The sequence below is a fragment of the Crocodylus siamensis genome, chromosome 3, assembly GCF_052110815.1.
Source record: "Crocodylus siamensis isolate JL-2025a chromosome 3, ASM5211081v1, whole genome shotgun sequence".
Taxonomy (NCBI): Eukaryota; Metazoa; Chordata; order Crocodylia; family Crocodylidae; genus Crocodylus; species Crocodylus siamensis.
The window spans coordinates 171,551,036-171,568,365 of NC_143397.1; the positions used below are offsets into that span (position 1 = coordinate 171,551,036).

At 39.4% G+C, this 17,330-nt stretch overlaps 1 protein-coding gene across 2 annotated transcripts in view; it reads left to right on the forward strand.

Moving 5' to 3' along the window:
• Positions 1–16,357, forward strand: part of LPIN2 (lipin 2) — a 59,779-nt gene extending 43,422 nt beyond the window's left edge. Inside the window, exons 9-20 of one of the 2 annotated variants that reach the window (XM_090039749.1) lie at positions 704–891; positions 1,617–1,710; positions 2,056–2,125; positions 2,213–2,302; positions 3,323–3,405; positions 4,742–4,886; positions 6,111–6,259; positions 6,949–7,035; positions 9,201–9,353; positions 11,413–11,527; positions 12,677–12,780; positions 13,124–16,357. In XM_090039749.1, coding sequence (XP_089895875.1) covers positions 704–891; positions 1,617–1,710; positions 2,056–2,125; positions 2,213–2,302; positions 3,323–3,405; positions 4,742–4,886; positions 6,111–6,259; positions 6,949–7,035; positions 9,201–9,353; positions 11,413–11,527; positions 12,677–12,780; positions 13,124–13,268 — 1,423 coding nt within the window. In that variant the 3' untranslated portion in view covers positions 13,269–16,357. The remainder of the gene's footprint in view (positions 1–703; positions 892–1,616; positions 1,711–2,055; positions 2,126–2,212; positions 2,303–3,322; positions 3,406–4,741; positions 4,887–6,110; positions 6,260–6,948; positions 7,036–9,200; positions 9,354–11,412; positions 11,528–12,676; positions 12,781–13,123) is intronic. The other variant, XM_090039750.1, reaches the window with a different exon arrangement.
• The last annotated feature ends 973 nt before the right edge of the window (positions 16,358–17,330 follow it).

The window sequence follows — 17,330 nt, forward strand, 5'->3', positions numbered from 1 at the left end:
TGTTTCAACAGCTATAAAGTTTTGACTCGGAGTGAGGACTTAAACAGTTGACATGAAGACAGGTGTGTGCCAATGTCAGTGACTACTGGCCAATCTTAAGGCTAGATTCTCTTAATTTTGAATGACCTTTTGTTTTAAAATAAGTGGAGTGTATTTTTTCTCCAGTTTATCTTAATATCAGTGGAAGGAGAAAAGGGTCATTAGAATTACCAATGTTGTATTTTTTTTAAGTTAATGATATGCCTTAACATTTCATTACCAGTCCTTGGGGCCAAGCACCAAATAATTTTGAAACCACTGGGCAAAATACCTGTACATTTTTATTAGAGCTTAGTTGTTTCAAATTACTTGAATAAAATGGTTTGGATCATGTAAAAAAAACTAAGTTGCTATCACAAATTGCATATCAAATTATCATGGCAGAGAAAATAACATTTCCTATTAATGCTTCAATTCTAAGTTAAAAGAGAATATTGTTTTCAAGCGTCTGGCATTTCAGAGTAGTTTCACAAAGAGACTGTTTCCTTTTTCCAAAAAAAGAAATCTAACGCTGGTGTAATAGATCTTTACTTTGTAGTGTAATGCAGTATTTGAAATACAAGAGTATGTAGTAGTAGTAGAACAGTTTGTACCATGTGCTGTACATAATACGATTTTATACAAGTATCTCTTCAGTTGTACAAATAGAACCTCTTTCTTTCAGTGATTCTGATCCAGGTTCCAGGCAGTGGACAGAGTCAGATACTTTCTCTGGTTCTCAGTCGCCACAGTCAGTGGGAAGTGCTGCAGCTGATAGTGGCACAGAGTGTATGTCTGATTCTGCTATGGATTTGCCTGATGTTACTCTCTCACTTTGTGGAGGTCTAAATGAAAATGGAGAGATCTCTAAAGGTATGTAAGAAACTAAGTCAAACACAAAGAGGCACGGTGTACTCAACCGACAACTTATTTTAGGTTCTTAGTACTCTTCTTCAGAAGCTTTTAGTTTTTAATTTTGATCAAAGTGGGGAAGGATGAGAACCAGGAATCTGCTTTATATTTTATATGTTGAGGTAAATTGGCTACTGAAGGCTCATTTACAGTATGAAACTCAACTACTGGTAAAGGATAGATGATATGCCTTCATGTGAAGGATGTTAGCCAGATCTACTTTTCCTGACACCTACTTCCTTCTCCTGATTTCACCTATGTATAATATAACTTAACCATAACTGTTACCATCTCCCTCAGCATTGCTTGCTTTGCTACTATATAAAAGCTTTAAAATCTTGCTTCTATCTCATTGCTTAATAAACTTTCTTCTGTTTAGTGTTTTGTGCAGTTAGAGGAAGGGTGGTGAGGCTATTGTCTTGGAACTCTCTTCTTTGTTCCAAATAGTTACTAATCCTGATTTTTTTCTTTTTTCATGACACTTGATCTTTTTTTTTCCAGTTCAATCCTTTGTTATAGAATGTCATATTTTAACCACACATTCTTAACATTTTGCTCTTAAAATTTTCCTTCATGAAAACAAACATACATGAACTTAAAATCTGTGCCTTATTTTAAAGGTCAGTGTCTGCCTTCTTTATTTGTTTCTTCCTAACTGAATTGATAAAAATGTCCTTGTATTGCAGAAAAATTCAAGGAACATATTATTACTTACCATGAATTTGCTGAAAACCCAGGACTTATAGACAATCCTAATCTGGTAATAAGGATATACAACAGGTAATGTTCCCTGTATAATTAGTTCATAAGAATTCTTTTTGTTTTCCTTGTTTCTGCAGTAATGGGCATTACAGGTGCTATATCTTTGAGCTGAAATTCAAATTGTTATTTATAGTCATTTGCCCTTATGAGTAATGGCTTTAAATTGCTGATTAAATTCCAACTAGTTTCTTCTGAAGCAAGGTGTTGCAGCATTTGTCACTGACTAAACTGTGTGCAGTAGAAATATTTGCCTTTCACATTGCGCATTGGTATGGGTAGCTCATGACAAAATTCAGACATTAATTTAATTAACTGTTGACCTTAATGTTTCTAATAATAACTTCTTATCTCTCTCTTCAATAGGTATTATAACTGGGCATTGGCTGCTCCAATGATCCTCAGTTTGCAGGTGTTCCAGAAAAGTTTGCCCAAGGTAAAAATAAAAACAAACAAAACTCTACATTTTATATTTCAGTTAATTCTATTCAGAACATTAAACACAAACTAAACTTATTTTCAGGCTACAATAGAGTCTTGGGTCAAAGAAAAGATGCCAAAGAAATCTGGAAGGTGGTGGTTCTGGCGCAAGAGGGACAGCATGGCTAAACAGGTAATTTGAAACCTATTCTGACATTCGTTTACTTCATCATTAAAAGATAAATTCAGTTTTATGCATCAAGCCACACATGCTGATCAGGTCTCTGACAACCAGTGCTGTAAAGTTTATATATTCAATTATGTATTAATATTATGTAACTTCATAAGTGCTTTTGAGGGGGGTTTTTAGAGAATAAAATATAACTAAAATATTATCATTTGAACATGATTTTAAGGAGCCTTCATTCTACATTATAAACTGTCTTCAAAGCAGTTTGTAGAAAGTTGCAGTTCATCTGAGAATATCTATGCAAATAACAAGGGAATAGAAAAGTGGACACTGCTCTGTCTGTTGGTTTGTCCTTTTCTTAATTCCAGTGTTACAGTTTTAATTAGTCATTTAAGCCTCCTTCCTGTCTTTGGAATATTTAATTATATAATCCTTTTCTGTCTAATTCTTAAAAAAAATGTGCTTATCAGGGTTATCAAGGTAGCTCCTTGTATAAGTACAGAGTAGGCAGTAGCAACACCAGATTTTTTTTCCACTTTCCATGTGTCCCAACACTTACCCAAAAAAGGGCCACTTCAAAGCTTGTAGGTCAATTCCACATACTGTCTTTTGAGTACTACTAACAAGGCTGAATTTCAGTAGCAATTCTGGATGTACCCCTTCTCACTACTTACTATTGCTGCCTTGTACATGTTCTTTTTTTCCCTAGATCGCTATAAGCAATATGGCTCATCTGTTGCATGGTATTAGCCAGGGAGTTTCCAGTTAGAGCACTCGTCACTTAAATTGGAAGTTCTCCATCTCTATTCTACAGATTCTTTTGTGTTTCTCTGAACAGTAAAATGTTTCAGGTGTATATGATCTATTACAGGAGATCTTATGAAAAGTCTGTATAATGAGCATAAATACCTAATATGGATGATAAATTTGAGTCTTATATAAACATTAGTTATGTGGCCCAGGAATATAAATGTTCTTGTCAATTCAAGGTGCTTAAAATGTTGGTATGTTCTTGATTTTTAGCTCCCAGAGGCAAAGGAGGGAAAATCTGAAGCGCAAAGAACAACTGACCTGCCAGCAACTACAAAAGAGCAAGTTAATAGTAGGTGTGTTCCTGTCTGAAGATTCTTTTGTGGACTCGATAGCATCTCGTAATTTTTTAGAAGAATTCAGTAGGAATTTACTGTGGGAAGAAACATTTCTGCTGAACTACTAAATAAAGCCAGATATGTTTTTGGCAAATACTTCAGCAAGAAAGTGTCAATAAAACAAGCTGTGCGACTATTTCCTAAGACACAGCAGGGTTCTGTATAAATATTGTCTGTCACTTTCTCATTGTAAAATAATGTCTTCTCATTGATTTGCACCATATGCCATTTTTGTAACGCAAAAACTGAAACAATAAAAACCATTAAATGTAGTGAATGAATCGCATAAGAACTTAATTGGAGGTAGCAACCAGCACAAAACTGCAGTCTTGTCAAGATGCTGGCAAACAAAGTAGTCCACCCTGTGGCTTCCTCTTCTCTCCATGATTTTAGGAGGGATGAGACTGAGTGTTTTCTGTGCACTAAAGGTTTAAGAAAATGTGCACCATGGTGGTAGGCCTACCCTGTAAATCTTAAAAGTAAATTCTGTTTTTACGCAGATTAATTTTAAGAGGTGAGCCCTAAATAATATTGTATTGTGAAATTTATTAGCCTAACTCTAAGATTTGTAATTGGTGTTCAGCAGCAATTTTTTTGAAAAGCATAGCACAAGTACTTTCCTAGTTTCTCTTTTATACTTTGCTGTTGAAATAGATATACCAAAGTAGAAGTGACAACTTGGTATCAAGTCCCTAGAAGGCAGGGTACATTTGTGCCTTATAGACTAACCATAGTTGATTATATCAATAGCTATATATTCTTATATGAATATAAGATCATCTGATGAAGTGAGTTTGGGCTCATGAAAGTTGTGATACATGTACACACGTGCTGGTTAGTCTGTAAGGTGCAAATCTTCTCTGCCTTCTGAACTTTAGACTGAACATACTGGATTTTTAGTCTGTTCATGGATGGCAGCAAGTTCCTACCTAGATAAAGAGGGAGGAGTCAACTCAACTGTAAATAGCCTCATCTCGGGGCTTTGCTAGTACTAGTTTATGTTTTATAGGCTTTTCCCCTATTCTATTGGCATAAGCATGGCTTTCCCCCACTATCCTATTGGTATAAGTGTGGTTTCTCAAGGTATTTTTTTTACATTGTACACATTTGACTGCAGATTAAAGCACTGCTTTTCAATGATTAATTTTCTTCTTGGCCAAGGCTGAAGCATTAACACAAGCAGAAACCTTTCAGTGCCTGAAATTAGTCTTACACTTAATAAAAAACATGTATTTTAAGCCATTACAAAAACATTTTCTGCGGCTTACTTTTATTTTGGTTGCTGTTACATTAGGCCAACAGAAGATGATTCTTCTAGTGATGAAGGGTCACAGGAACTGAAAAAATCCCTAAAAATAGATTCTGCCCCATTGGATCATCCAAGCCAAGGCAACACTACCTCTTACAAGAAGTCACTTAGATTGTCTTCAGACCAAATAGTAAGTGATCTGTCCTTCTTGTATGTAGAATCCCTGATACAATTTATCTTTTTTCTTAACTAGGGTTATTTCTTTCCCTATCTACAAGCACATTGGTTACTGTAAGTTTAAAGTAGGTCTGAAATTACTAATTAGGGTACTATATATAGTACTTCAGGCAAGGAATGATTGGTTTTAACACTGCTGCTTTCTTTGCAGTCTTTCAAAAGACTTTGCAGTTCTGTTTTATGATGAAAAATCCTCAGATACAATTTCCAAAACTGTATTACAGATGCATAAAAATCAGGTCAAATTTCTATATTAGAACACTGCCAACTAGCATGTCTTTGCACTTTATTTTTTAAATTCCAATATCAGACTCTTAACTGTCTAGTAGCACACAGCTGAATTAGTAGACAGGATATAGTCAATTTAAACCACCCTTTTATATTAGTAATTTATAATTTTTTAGACCAGATATTTGACACTTTTTCTTGCTTTGTGAACTTAAATTCCATCTCTGTCCCTCTTTGAGAGATGAAGTATTCAAGCAAAAGGTCACATCACATAAATCTGTATCCACAATGAGACCTATAACAGTAGCAACCATGGTACTAAGATCAAAGGCTGCAGGGCAGCAGGAGGTGAGATGTCTTGCTGTGAGCAGGATTAGGTAACTATGGTGTTAAAACAAAAACCAAAACAACCTCCCCCCCCACAAAAACCCCCAAAACAAACAAAACCCTAAACTTAAAGAAGAACCTGCACAAGCACTTCCTTTCCATGACTGCTTTGTTAATTTAGGATAATTATGCATCAAGTTGCATCCACGAAAATTAGCAGAATAAATAGGAATAGTAAGTATGTTTTTTCTGGGGAAGTGCTCAGAAGCTTATTGGACTTTTAATTGTATTCTTTTTACTTGGAAAAAGAATTGCTGATCTAGAATGTTAAATAATATTGACATGTTCCTTTACTAACAGATCACAGATGTTGGAAAATGGCAGAGATCATTTATCTGTTAAACAAAAGACTTTATATCTTTTGTAACTTTATATCTTTTGTAGCTTTATCACTTTTGTGAAATGGCTTTAGTTTGGGGAAGCAATAATTACTTTGCTGGTAAGATCAAGTCCAGTTGACTTGCAAGAGCCTCCTACCCATTTTGTATAGTTAAGCTGTTTAGAAATTATCTTTACAGAGCTGTATTCTTGATTGATTTGATTGTCTTGGCTTATTTTAAAGGCAAAACTGAAGCTCAGAGATGGCCCTAATGATGTTTTATTTAGTATTACAACCCAGTATCAAGGTACATGCCGTTGCGCTGGAACTATATATCTGTGGAACTGGAATGACAAGATCATCATATCTGATATTGATGGCACAATAACCAAGCAAGTATCATATTCCTTTACATCTTGCATTATTTATTGCACACTTTTGAATATTAAAAAATGATTAAAAAGTGTGGTCTGCAGTGGTCTTTGCTGCTTTGGCTGCAATTTGTGTTCCCATTTCCAATAATCATGCATGTTGCAGAAGAGCAATGTTAATGTTGTAATGCTGCTCAGATAATTATTTGTGTTATAGTTAGACCTTGTTTTCTCCATCAGTTTAGCAGCTTGCTAGAGACAGGAAACAACTGTACCAGGGTATATTGAACCTCGGTGTTGCTCAGTTCTTTGTTGCACCCACTAGAGCAATGGTGGTCAGCTTGCAGCACATGCATCACAAATGGTGTGGGCAACCTCTGTGTGTGGCATGTGGCAGATCTGGCAAGATACTGACAGATGCAGCAGGACTCAGAAAGAAGAGCAGCAGGTTTGGCAAGGAGCCCAGGGCAGGACTGAAAGCAGAGAGGTGGATTGGGCCAGGGAAAGGGAGTGGCACTCAGGGAGAACACAGGGTTTAATTTGTAGCATTCATGCCAAAATGTTGGCCCACACTTCACTAACGTTGAAGAATTGCTTTGAAAGTTCCTGCAATTATTCATTGCAAAATGACAGGTTCAGGTGCATGTGTTAAAAGAAAACCTTCTGAATTGTGTGATAAGCTGTGACTATATCTTTGTTCTTGTTTTTAGGTCTGATGCTTTAGGACAGATTCTTCCACAGCTTGGCAAAGACTGGACCCATCAGGGCATTGCAAAGCTCTACCATTCTATCAATGAGTATGTATCTTAACTGTGAATCAACTGGAGTTTTAAAAATTTGGGAATCACTGGCAGATAATTCAGTAAATGTTAATTTAGTTGTCTTAAGTTAGACCTTTCGTTCATGTCAAAATAATCTAGTTCTGTCCTCTGTCAACTAAATTATCACTTAAAGGGCACTTTGTGCCCAAAAGATTGGTGCCTATGTGCTGCTACTGTCTGCTCTCTGGGTACTGCTACTGTCTACGGTCTCTTCCAACTAATAAAGTTGATCCAGTTAAAGATGTTATCAAAAAAATTGCTCCTATAACCATACCTCTAAAAATGTATAAATGCATAGACCAGGGATGGGCAAAATATGGCTTGTGGACTGGATTTGGCCTGCCAGTTGTTTGGATATGGTCCGCAGGCTAGCACCCACCAATTAACTGGATCCAGCCTGTGGCTGCCCCCACACCAATCTGCAGCCTGCCTTCTGCCAGGGGCAGCTCGTGCCACGGTTCTGCCTGTGCCCACTGGCCCTAGCCAGTGCACATAGCTTCCTAGTAGGGCTGGTCCCAAAACAGCTGAAGTGGAGCTGACCGGCTTGTGTGCTGCTCAGCTCCCCCTGCCTCCAGCAGTTCTTTCTCCTCCTCCTCCTGCCCCTGGTGTGGTGCTCTGAGCAGGGGGAAAACTACAGCCGGGCAGCTCCTGCCATAGTGTACTGGGCTCCAGCTTCAGCATCTGACTGCTTTCTACCTGCTTTGCCTGGCCAGTGCAATGAGCAGCCATCTGCGGCAGCCAAGTGGGTGGAAGGCAGCCCAGAGCTGGATCCTTGTGCACTGAAACAGGAGTCATCTGGCTGCAGCTCCACTCCCCAGCCTGGTTGGGCATGTGGTGCCTGGCACATGTCCCCATGGTTCCTTGTGTTATCTGCTGCTTGGAGTGGTGCCGCAGGGACAGGAGGAGGAAGAGCTGCTGGAAGCAGCCCCACCTGCAAGTTGTGTGCCGGCTGGGGTGGACAGGAGCGGGCAGGGCTCAGGCTCTTGTAGAGTGCCCCAGGGGCAACTGTGTGCCATATAGGAGAGAGGGTAGTAATGGACATGCACTGCCCAGGGGAGCTCTGCTGCATGTCCCCCTGCCTTCCTGACCTAGCCCTCCCCAACACACACACACACATACACACTTTGACCCCCACCCCCCCAAACACACACACAGAGTAAAACGTTATTTTGAACTGTTATGCAATTGCCTCTACTCAAAAAACATAAATTGGACAAAAATATGTTTTGAAATAAAATGTTATAGTAGGCGTTTGATTTTTTTACTATATGATATCTTCTGAAAGATTGTATGTGCGTGTACCTGGATGGCTTGGCAAAACTCGTTAAGTGGCCATCAAGCTGAAATAATTGCTGACCCCCAGTATAAACTAATGCATATTAGACGTGTGTGAAATGGGCCATATTCAATTTGGATTTGGCCCAAATTGGGTGACAGTGATTCGATTCATCGATTCGGATCACTGTTCCAATTAGATTTGGCCATATCCTATTCTGAAGATTTGATGCTGATTCAGAGAATCAGCAATTTGGCCATAAACACAGCTTTAAATATTTTTTCTACATACCTCGAGGTACCAGGCACAGCTCATGAATGCTGAGATTGTAGGGCGGATGGAGTGTGGGGGGCCCACGTGCTCAGTGGCGGACCCGGAAGTACTTCTGGTCCACTTCCAAGTCCACCGCCGAGCACATGGGGGACCACCCCTGCACCCCCCGGCAACATCTGAAAATGGGAGGCATTGCATGCAATTACAAAGTGTTAACTAACTACTGTAACTAATAAATGTTTTTTGAAAGTGCTGTAGATGTTAATTTACAAAATTAAACAAAAATTTTAAGCAATTGGGAACTGAGTTATGCACATATCAAACCAGTATAACAAGGTGGTCTTAGTAGCATGACCCTTGCTTTCTTTTCCTGTTGCTGTTTGTTTCTTAACCTTGCTTTTCAAGTCTTGCATTTAAATCATCATAAGCTCTTCATAGAAGAGAGTTCTCTTCCTGCTCTGTTTTGTACAGCTCACCCCAATGAGATCACTACCTTTTGACTGATGCCTCTGGGCACTACCATAGTACAATATTTATCTAGACCAAAGATTGCATTAGCTGGAATATGCACTAAGTTGAATGTTCTTCCTAGGAATGGCTATAAGTTTCTGTATTGCTCCGCCCGAGCCATTGGAATGGCAGATATGACGAGAGGGTATTTACACTGGGTGAATGACAAAGGAACAATCCTACCCAGAGGCCCCCTGATGTTGTCCCCCAGCAGCTTATTCTCTGCCTTTCATAGGTAAGTGCATGAGTACTCAACTGCCAATTTCCTACATGTAGAGTGGGGAAGAGAGGAGAGAAGTTTGAGAAATCGCATTAGCCAGTGTATGGGGTTAACAAGTATCCTCTGTGTCTTAGGTTTACTCCAGGAAGCTGAAGAAACTTTCTAGTTTTATCATGACCACTGTTGATTCTCTGGCAATGAAACATGATCATGTACATGTATTAAAGGTGTATTATATTACAACAGGTGAAATATAAGTTTAGAAAAGGAGAGGCTTATTTACTTCTCCCCCTTCCATCCCGTGGATAATAGTTCATGTAAGATTCTATACTTATTGATACACTTGTTCAGAAAAGCATGGCTGCAGAATTTGGAGAGTTAAATATCATATATTATCATAATCTGAATTCCCCAGCTTTTCACTGAGTATACAGCATACTTATTCCTACATATAGGTGGGGTGGGTTACTTGCTGTTAAAAGAGCGAGGGATTTCAGATGGCTGACATTTGACACAATCACATTGGAACAACAAATGGAATAATTTTTTGTTTGGGTAAGTCATTTTAAAAAATAAAATTAATAGTAACTGCAACTGTTAAGGGCCCCAGTTGTGCTCCCGCTTGAAGTTACTGGTAAAACTTCTATTGACCTCAGTGGAAGTAAAACTAGGAATCCTTCTAATGTGTTCTCGTCAGTCGCTTTTAATTGGTTTAATCATCTTTTGAAGGTGGAGCACTTCCATGAAAATTTACCAGTCGAGATGCAAAATCTGCTTGTCTGACTTGTTCATATTAACAGCAACATCTATAGAATTGGCAGTTCCAGCTTCATAGTTTCATAGTTGATAGGGTTGGAAGGGACCTGAGCAGATCATCAAGTCTGACCCCCTGCCATGGGCGGGAAAGAATGCTGGGGTCAAGTGACCCTGGCAAGGTGTCTATCTAGCCTCCTTCTGAAGACCCCCAAGGTAGGAGCAAGCACCACTTCCCTTGGAAGCTGGTTCCAGATCCTAGCCACCCTGACTGTGAAGTAGCACCTCCTGATATCTAGCCTGAATCTACTCTCAGTCAACTTATGGCCATTATTCCTTGTTACTCCCAGTAGAGCTTGGGGGAACAGGGACTCTCCCATTGCCTGCTGGTCTCCCTTGGCCAGTTTATAGACAGCTACCAGATCCCCTCTCAGCTTCCTCTTGTGGAGGCTGAACAGGTTCAGGTCCCTGCCCTGCTGCCCCCTGATCATGCGAGTGGCCCTCCTCTGGACCCTCTCCATGTTGTCCACATCCCTCCTGTGCGGTGCCCAGAACTGGACGCAGTGCTCCAACTGTGGCCTGACCAGTGTCATAGAGGGAGAGGATCACCTCCTTGGAGCTGCTCGCAATGCATGTGTGGATGCATGACAAGTGCGATTAGCCTTCCTGACTGCGTCCCCACATTGGCAGCCATGTTCATCTTGGAGTCTATAATGACTCCAAGATCCTTTTCTGCCTCTGCGCTGATGAAAGGGGAGTTCCCCGGCCTGTAGGTATGCTGCTGGTTCTTCCTCCCTAGATGCAGTCCCCTTCACTTGTCAGTATTGAATCCTATCTTATTCTCATCCGCCCACCCCTGTAACCTGTCCAGATCCAATTGCAGCCTGTCCCTCCCTTCTAGCATGCCTGCTTCTCCCCACACCTTAGTGTCTTCCGCGAATTTGAACAAGGTGCTTATTACCCCCTTGTCCAAGTTGCTGATGAAGATGTTGAACAGTGCGGGCCCAAGGACCAAGCCCTAGGGGACCCCACTGCCCACATCCCTCCAGGTCAAAAATGACTCATCCACCACCACTCTCTGGGTGCGGCCCTCCAGCCAGTTGGTGACCCATTTGACTGTGTAGGCATCGACACCACAATCTCCTAATTTTTTAACGAGAATGGGGTAAGAGACGGTGTCGAAGGCCTTCCTAAAGTCCACTGCGTTATGCCACCGCAGTTTTACCATGTACTGTGAAAATGCAAACACCAGCTGAACAGGAAAAGTTTGCCTCTCAAATTGGGATTCTAGATTCACTGATTTGTTCACATTTTATTCTAGGGAAGTGATAGAAAAGAAGCCTGAGAAGTTTAAAATTGAGTGTTTGAATGATATCAAGAACCTGTTTGCACCAAGTAAACAGCCTTTCTATGCTGCTTTTGGAAACAGGCCCAATGTAAGTCTTCACATTTCTAACTGAAGGGTTAAACGCTCTATTAACACTTAATTTGTGAAGCAAGGGAAATGGCATATAATTTTAATACCAAGTTGACCCCACATATGTCAACTTCACGTTGAAGCTGAACAATTTCTGGTTCAATTTTTAGGAAAAAAAGCCACTTTAAGTTAACTGCAGATAAATCCCCTTTAGAAAGTCCCACAGGAGGATCAAATAACCCAAAGGATTAAACTAATTAAAAATACCAAAATAAGGTTGACCTTTTTTTTTTTAAATTTGGTATTTTGCATGCCCAAAAATATCACAAGTCCAAAAGTGAGTATTGTTGGGGGCTGAATTGTAAGATGACTATGTATAAATCAGATTCAGCTTGTTTTGGAGGCAAGCGAAAAGGTTGATGTATACTCTGAACAATATGTTAGTTTTTATTGTCTGTTTTACAAATTGAATAAGGGCATTAAACAATTATTTTTAGTCCAAAGGAAAAATGAATAGATATTTAAGTGCCAGTCATACAAACGCATGGGTGGGAGGGGACCCTTCATGAACATATGTACTTCTGTCAGTCAGTAAAACTGCTCATATGAGCAAAGGTACTTACACGCACACGTTTTCAGAGTCTGGCCCTTATTAGATACATGACATTTTAGAAATACCAGAGTATGTAATAATGTTCACCACAGACTGTAAGAGAGAAAGTTGATTAATTCCATGCTACTCAGTCTAGAGTCTGCACATTCACGCATTCTTCTTGCTTATTATTTAATGTTTTCTCCATTTTAATGGGCACTTAAATCTTGAATTAGGAAGGAACACTCCTAAAATGTGTTGCTTTTTTATTCTATAAAATGAGCATTCTGCCAAAGAGTCACTGTTCTCTGGCCTTTGGTCTTTTTAAAGAGCTAAATACAGGGCGTGCAAATAAATGTTGATAAAACAGATTTTGGCTTTTGTCAGGAATCCATTAAAATATGAGGAAGAGTACTTTGTCTGAAAGTTGTTCAAAATCTCTCCCAACTTTGCAGTTGGTCTAGTAAAAAATATGAACCTCGAAAATCCTTGTCTTTTGCTTTTTCTCACATAAAGAATCTCAAACAGCATTTTTTCCTGAGCCAGTTTTTTGTTGTGTTTTTGTTTTATTTGCAGGATGTATATGCCTACACACAAGTGGGAGTTCCAGACTGCAGGATATTTACAGTGAACCCAAAGGGTGAACTGATCCAAGAACGGACCAAGGGAAACAAATCCTCGTAAGGCCACTTTTAGTGTTTCACTAAGAAAAAGTGGTTCAGGCAAGGCAGTGTGCAACTACTGTGACAATGACTATAATACAAAATCCTAAGGAACTTGTGTAAGAAGGGGGAAAAAATGTTCCCTGCTGGAAATCTTCAGCTTCAAATATTTGCTAAAACAAGTTCAGAAAGAAAATAAAACTGACAAAGTAAAATGAAAAATAGTGTTTTGGAGGAGTGCTGCCTTTTGGAGTGGAGGCTTTTGGAATAGACTTCTAAAGCTGCAATTTGGTTACAATTACGTGAGGGCTAGACTGTAGAATAATAATCTTTCTTTTTTTCTTTCTTCGTTTTAATATAGGTATTACAGGCTAAGTGAGCTTGTGGAACATGTGTTCCCATTGCTTAATAAAGAACAGAGTTCTGCCTTCGCATGCCCAGAATTCAGCTCCTTCTGCTATTGGCGTGAACCACTGCCTGAGGTGAACATGGAAGACCTGGCCTGAAGAGCACTGTTCCATCCCACTGAGATGGGATTTCTTGTTCAGCCATTTATCTTCAGTTTAAATATGAAGAAAGACCTCTACTGAAGAGGCTAAATTTATACTTTGGTACCATAAGTCTTACTAAAGAAGACAGTTTAGTTCTGTGGGATTGGCACAAACAAACAGCAAAGTTATTGTATTTCTGAATTTGCTTGTCTTAGCTCGGCTCTTAAAAGGCATCTGGGATCAGCCTGTGTGATAGTAGCAACTTTGAGACAGTAGATGGCAACACAGAGATGGAATTTTAGCTGCAAGTTTGTAGTACCATAGAGAGAAATCTTACCTTAAACATAGACCTTTTGTATTAGTCTCAGAATTATATTTTTTAAAAAGAAGCCAAAAAGTTTATGGAAGCTGCCAAATAGATTGTATCGGCCACATGAGAGCAGTCATGGACCAGTGTTCAAATTCATTGTAGGCCATTTTATAGAAGAGCAGCTGCCTCAGACAACTGTGGCTCTTTCTCAAACAAAAAATAGAAAATATCGTAGACATTAATAGCCCTGGGGACTGTGAAGACCTAATGTTGTTCCTCAAATGTAAACACATACTTTGCCACAAAAAAACAAGACAATGTCCAGTCAAGATAAATGTAGCACCTGCTCATGTTAACTTGGGTCTCATACAGTTTTTAACATACAGTGATCAAAACGTTTTATGGGCTTGTTGCTTAAACTTTTTAAAATCAACATTGTCTCAAGGTATTTCTATGGTTTTTGTTACTCGCAGGCTATAACCTTCCAGGTCAAGTGTCCGTGCAGGGAAGGCTAAGAAAAGAGCTTTGTAGGGCGGGGCAGGGAGGAAAGCCAGCATTGAGATGCAGGTAAATGCGCACAGTTTATAGGCCAGTAAAAAGTATGTGCAGAATACATTCAGGGAATTGTATTACAAGACAATGATGTATTTAATTTTTTAATCAGTCCTTCTCCAGGGCCTTCCAGAATTTTGTATTGTGAGGTTTCAGCAGGTGCGAGCCTACAGGTGAGGCTTATGGTCCAAATGCTGTAGTGTGGAGCGCAGCCAGCACAGCACGCTGGGGTAAATGACAAGCATTGCCATGTGGCTGTTCCTCAGTTTCAGACCCAATCCTGTAAACTGTTTCAGGTACGAATTGTGCCACAGGTGTACTAATCGGCTCCAAAGCAGCTGACTGGCAGTGTTTCCCTACTGGGTACCCCAAAGTCATTAACTGCAATGGATTTTCATGGTTTAGACTTATGAATTCACCCTTCAGAAAGAGGTAGGATGCGTCTGAAACTGTCTGCTGGTTAGGGGGAGAGTGGAGACTAAGGTTGTTTAAGCCACTCTTTAAACTTGGCCCTACTTGCAGGCTAGAGAGGCCCCAATTACTACTTGGATAACTTGGGCAGGCCCTCAGGATTACGATGGCTTCCCAAGACTGCCTTACGTTTTGCAGCAGTGTTCAGAATCTCCATGGTGCAGTAGGGAAAATGCTACCTTTTGTCCTTCCCGTAGCTGGTACACTTTTGTAAAAATTCCTTATGGCATCTACTACCGTGCCTGCACCAAGGGATTCCTCCCATATTGGAAATCAAATGTTTACAGCCTCTTTCACATTACTTTGATCCCCCTGTCTAATATAAAGGGGGCAAATTCTTACCTTCAGGCTGCCAGTGAGAGAGCACATTTGGTAGATATTTATTCCTTTTTTTTTTTTCAGACTGTGTGCTCTTCACCTGAAGTAGCATAAATGGAATCAAACCTAAATCAACTGGAATAAAGCTTTGGTGTATAATTTGCATTAGTATATAATGGAGAAGTACAGGGATGACCTGGATCCTCCCTTGTGCTGGAAAGAGGCCTTGTCAGCCCATACCTACCTGTGCATTGTGTGCCATATAAACAGCTGAATTAAATTGTAGCAGCCTCATCAAAGCATATTGTTATCATGGCATGCTAATAATATTCAGCGCAGTTTCTGGCTGTGCTACAAATCTACTTGATTTGAACTGAATTGGGCTGAGGTTTTCCTTGAATGTTAAAAGATGCTGTTTTACAAGTTCTTCCTTCTAGTACCCACAAATTGCACAGGGTTTATTCGTCAAAAACCACAATCTTTTGCCTTCAGTGGATTTAATATCAAGCCCTAAAAATGCTGTTGGAAAAATGTAATGTTATTGCTGAATTGTTTTACTGGATTCAAATGAGAACAGAATTTGTCTGTGCACGTACATTGCTGCATTTGGCAAAACTTATAAACACCAGTCTTTAAAAGCCTTGCTTTATTTCCTCTCATTTCTTAAATGGGAAAACATTGGTCAAGGGGTAAAATGTTCATGGCACATGAAAACAGCTTTGAAAATTGGTGAGATTGGGGCTTTGAGGTCACTTAAGCACTTGTGAAGTTTTTCTCCAAAATAATGAAAGAAACTTTTTAATTTTTTCCATAAAATGATCGGGGCTCTCCAGTGTTGATTTGAATTTCCTTTCCTCTTTCTCAGTGGCCCTGACTTTATGCAGGTTTTAAATACTTCATGACAAACTTAAAATATTCAGGATAATTCCATATTGGGCAGAAAAAAAAGAAATATTGCAAGGTGCTGGCTGTACCTTACATGGCTACCTTTCTTTTGAACCAAAGTGCTTGTTTTCTATGTCTTGACATTTCAAGTGATGAATTTTATAGTTTGAGTGGGAAATGGGCAACTCAAAAATAAAAAATAAGGAACCCACCTTTTCTATAGAAGGAATTTAAAAACGAAATAGGGACATCTGTCTCCTCTTCCATAGCTGTCCTTTCAGCTACTGTGAGCATTTGGGCTGTGCTAGGATTTTGGAGAGGGAAGAATGAGGGCAGAGAGCTCTGTGTGTGCTACTAACCTTTTTTTCATTTAGGGATTTTCCAAAAAGCACCTTTTATAACCTCTTTCTGTGGGGTACCCTTCTGCTCTTTGTTTCTGATGCAATGTAAGCATTCCAGAGTCTTCCTAATTGGGATTTTTATTTTCATTTTTATTTTACTGACTTGTGTTTGGAGCCCTGATAGAGTGTTAATGTTTGTTTAAAATCCAGTTTGAGGGACTGAGCTTTGGTGGGTACAGTATGGTACATCTTACGTACTTTACCTCATGGACTCAAGAAGAGACATCTTGTACGTCTGTCAAATGATGGGTTTGTGCTGTAAAGTTTAATATGAAGTGATTGCATTAAAATTCTATGCGTCTCTTTCCTTTCACTTTAATGGAAATAAGTGGCTTGAAATTAATGTCTGAAAACAAAGCTTGTGCTAAGCCTATTTCAGATCAGCACAAAAGTTAACTAATTCTTTCTATGAAAGAGGAGCTTTTATGTGTGTGTAAGCATGTGTGTGCACGCGCACACACCCCCCTTTTTAAGACTGTGTTGTTGAAGACGCAGATCCCCTCAGCGTTGGAACTGTGTTTAAATGTCACAACCTTCCGCAGTATTTATCTGGGGATAGACAAGGAACATTGCAGTTCAGATATGGGCAGTGCATTGGACACCTGCCCATTTCTATAGTGATTAAACACAATTAACTCAATCATTTGTGTATATAGTGACTGTTTCTAGATTTTTTTACTTTACCATGATTAAGCTTGTACTTCAAAATATAAGCGTTTCATCCGTAAGGGTGTAGAAGCGCAGGTGTGTCCTTGGATCATGTATTCTTAAATGCTTGTCATCAGCGTACTGTTTCTAGAATGATATACTCTTCAGCTGGAAAAGTCTTAGCACTTCAAGCAACTTAATTGCACAACATCTGAGGAAAAACTCTGGTGTATTATAAAGTATTCAAACATGAAATCTTTTTATTCAAGTTGTCTAGAAGAACTCCTCTACATCTAAGGAGCTGCTTAAGAATAAGAAACTAAGTTTAACATCATTATGAAATACCAGGAATCTGTAGCGACTGAGAGAGCTTTTGAAGTATCACTTTTGCCTGAAGAAGTTTTTTTTCCTGTGTGAAATCCTGCCGAATCATTTTTTTTAAAAGTGTTAACTATTTCCAGATGGAAGGTGCATTTTGATTTTATTTTGAGG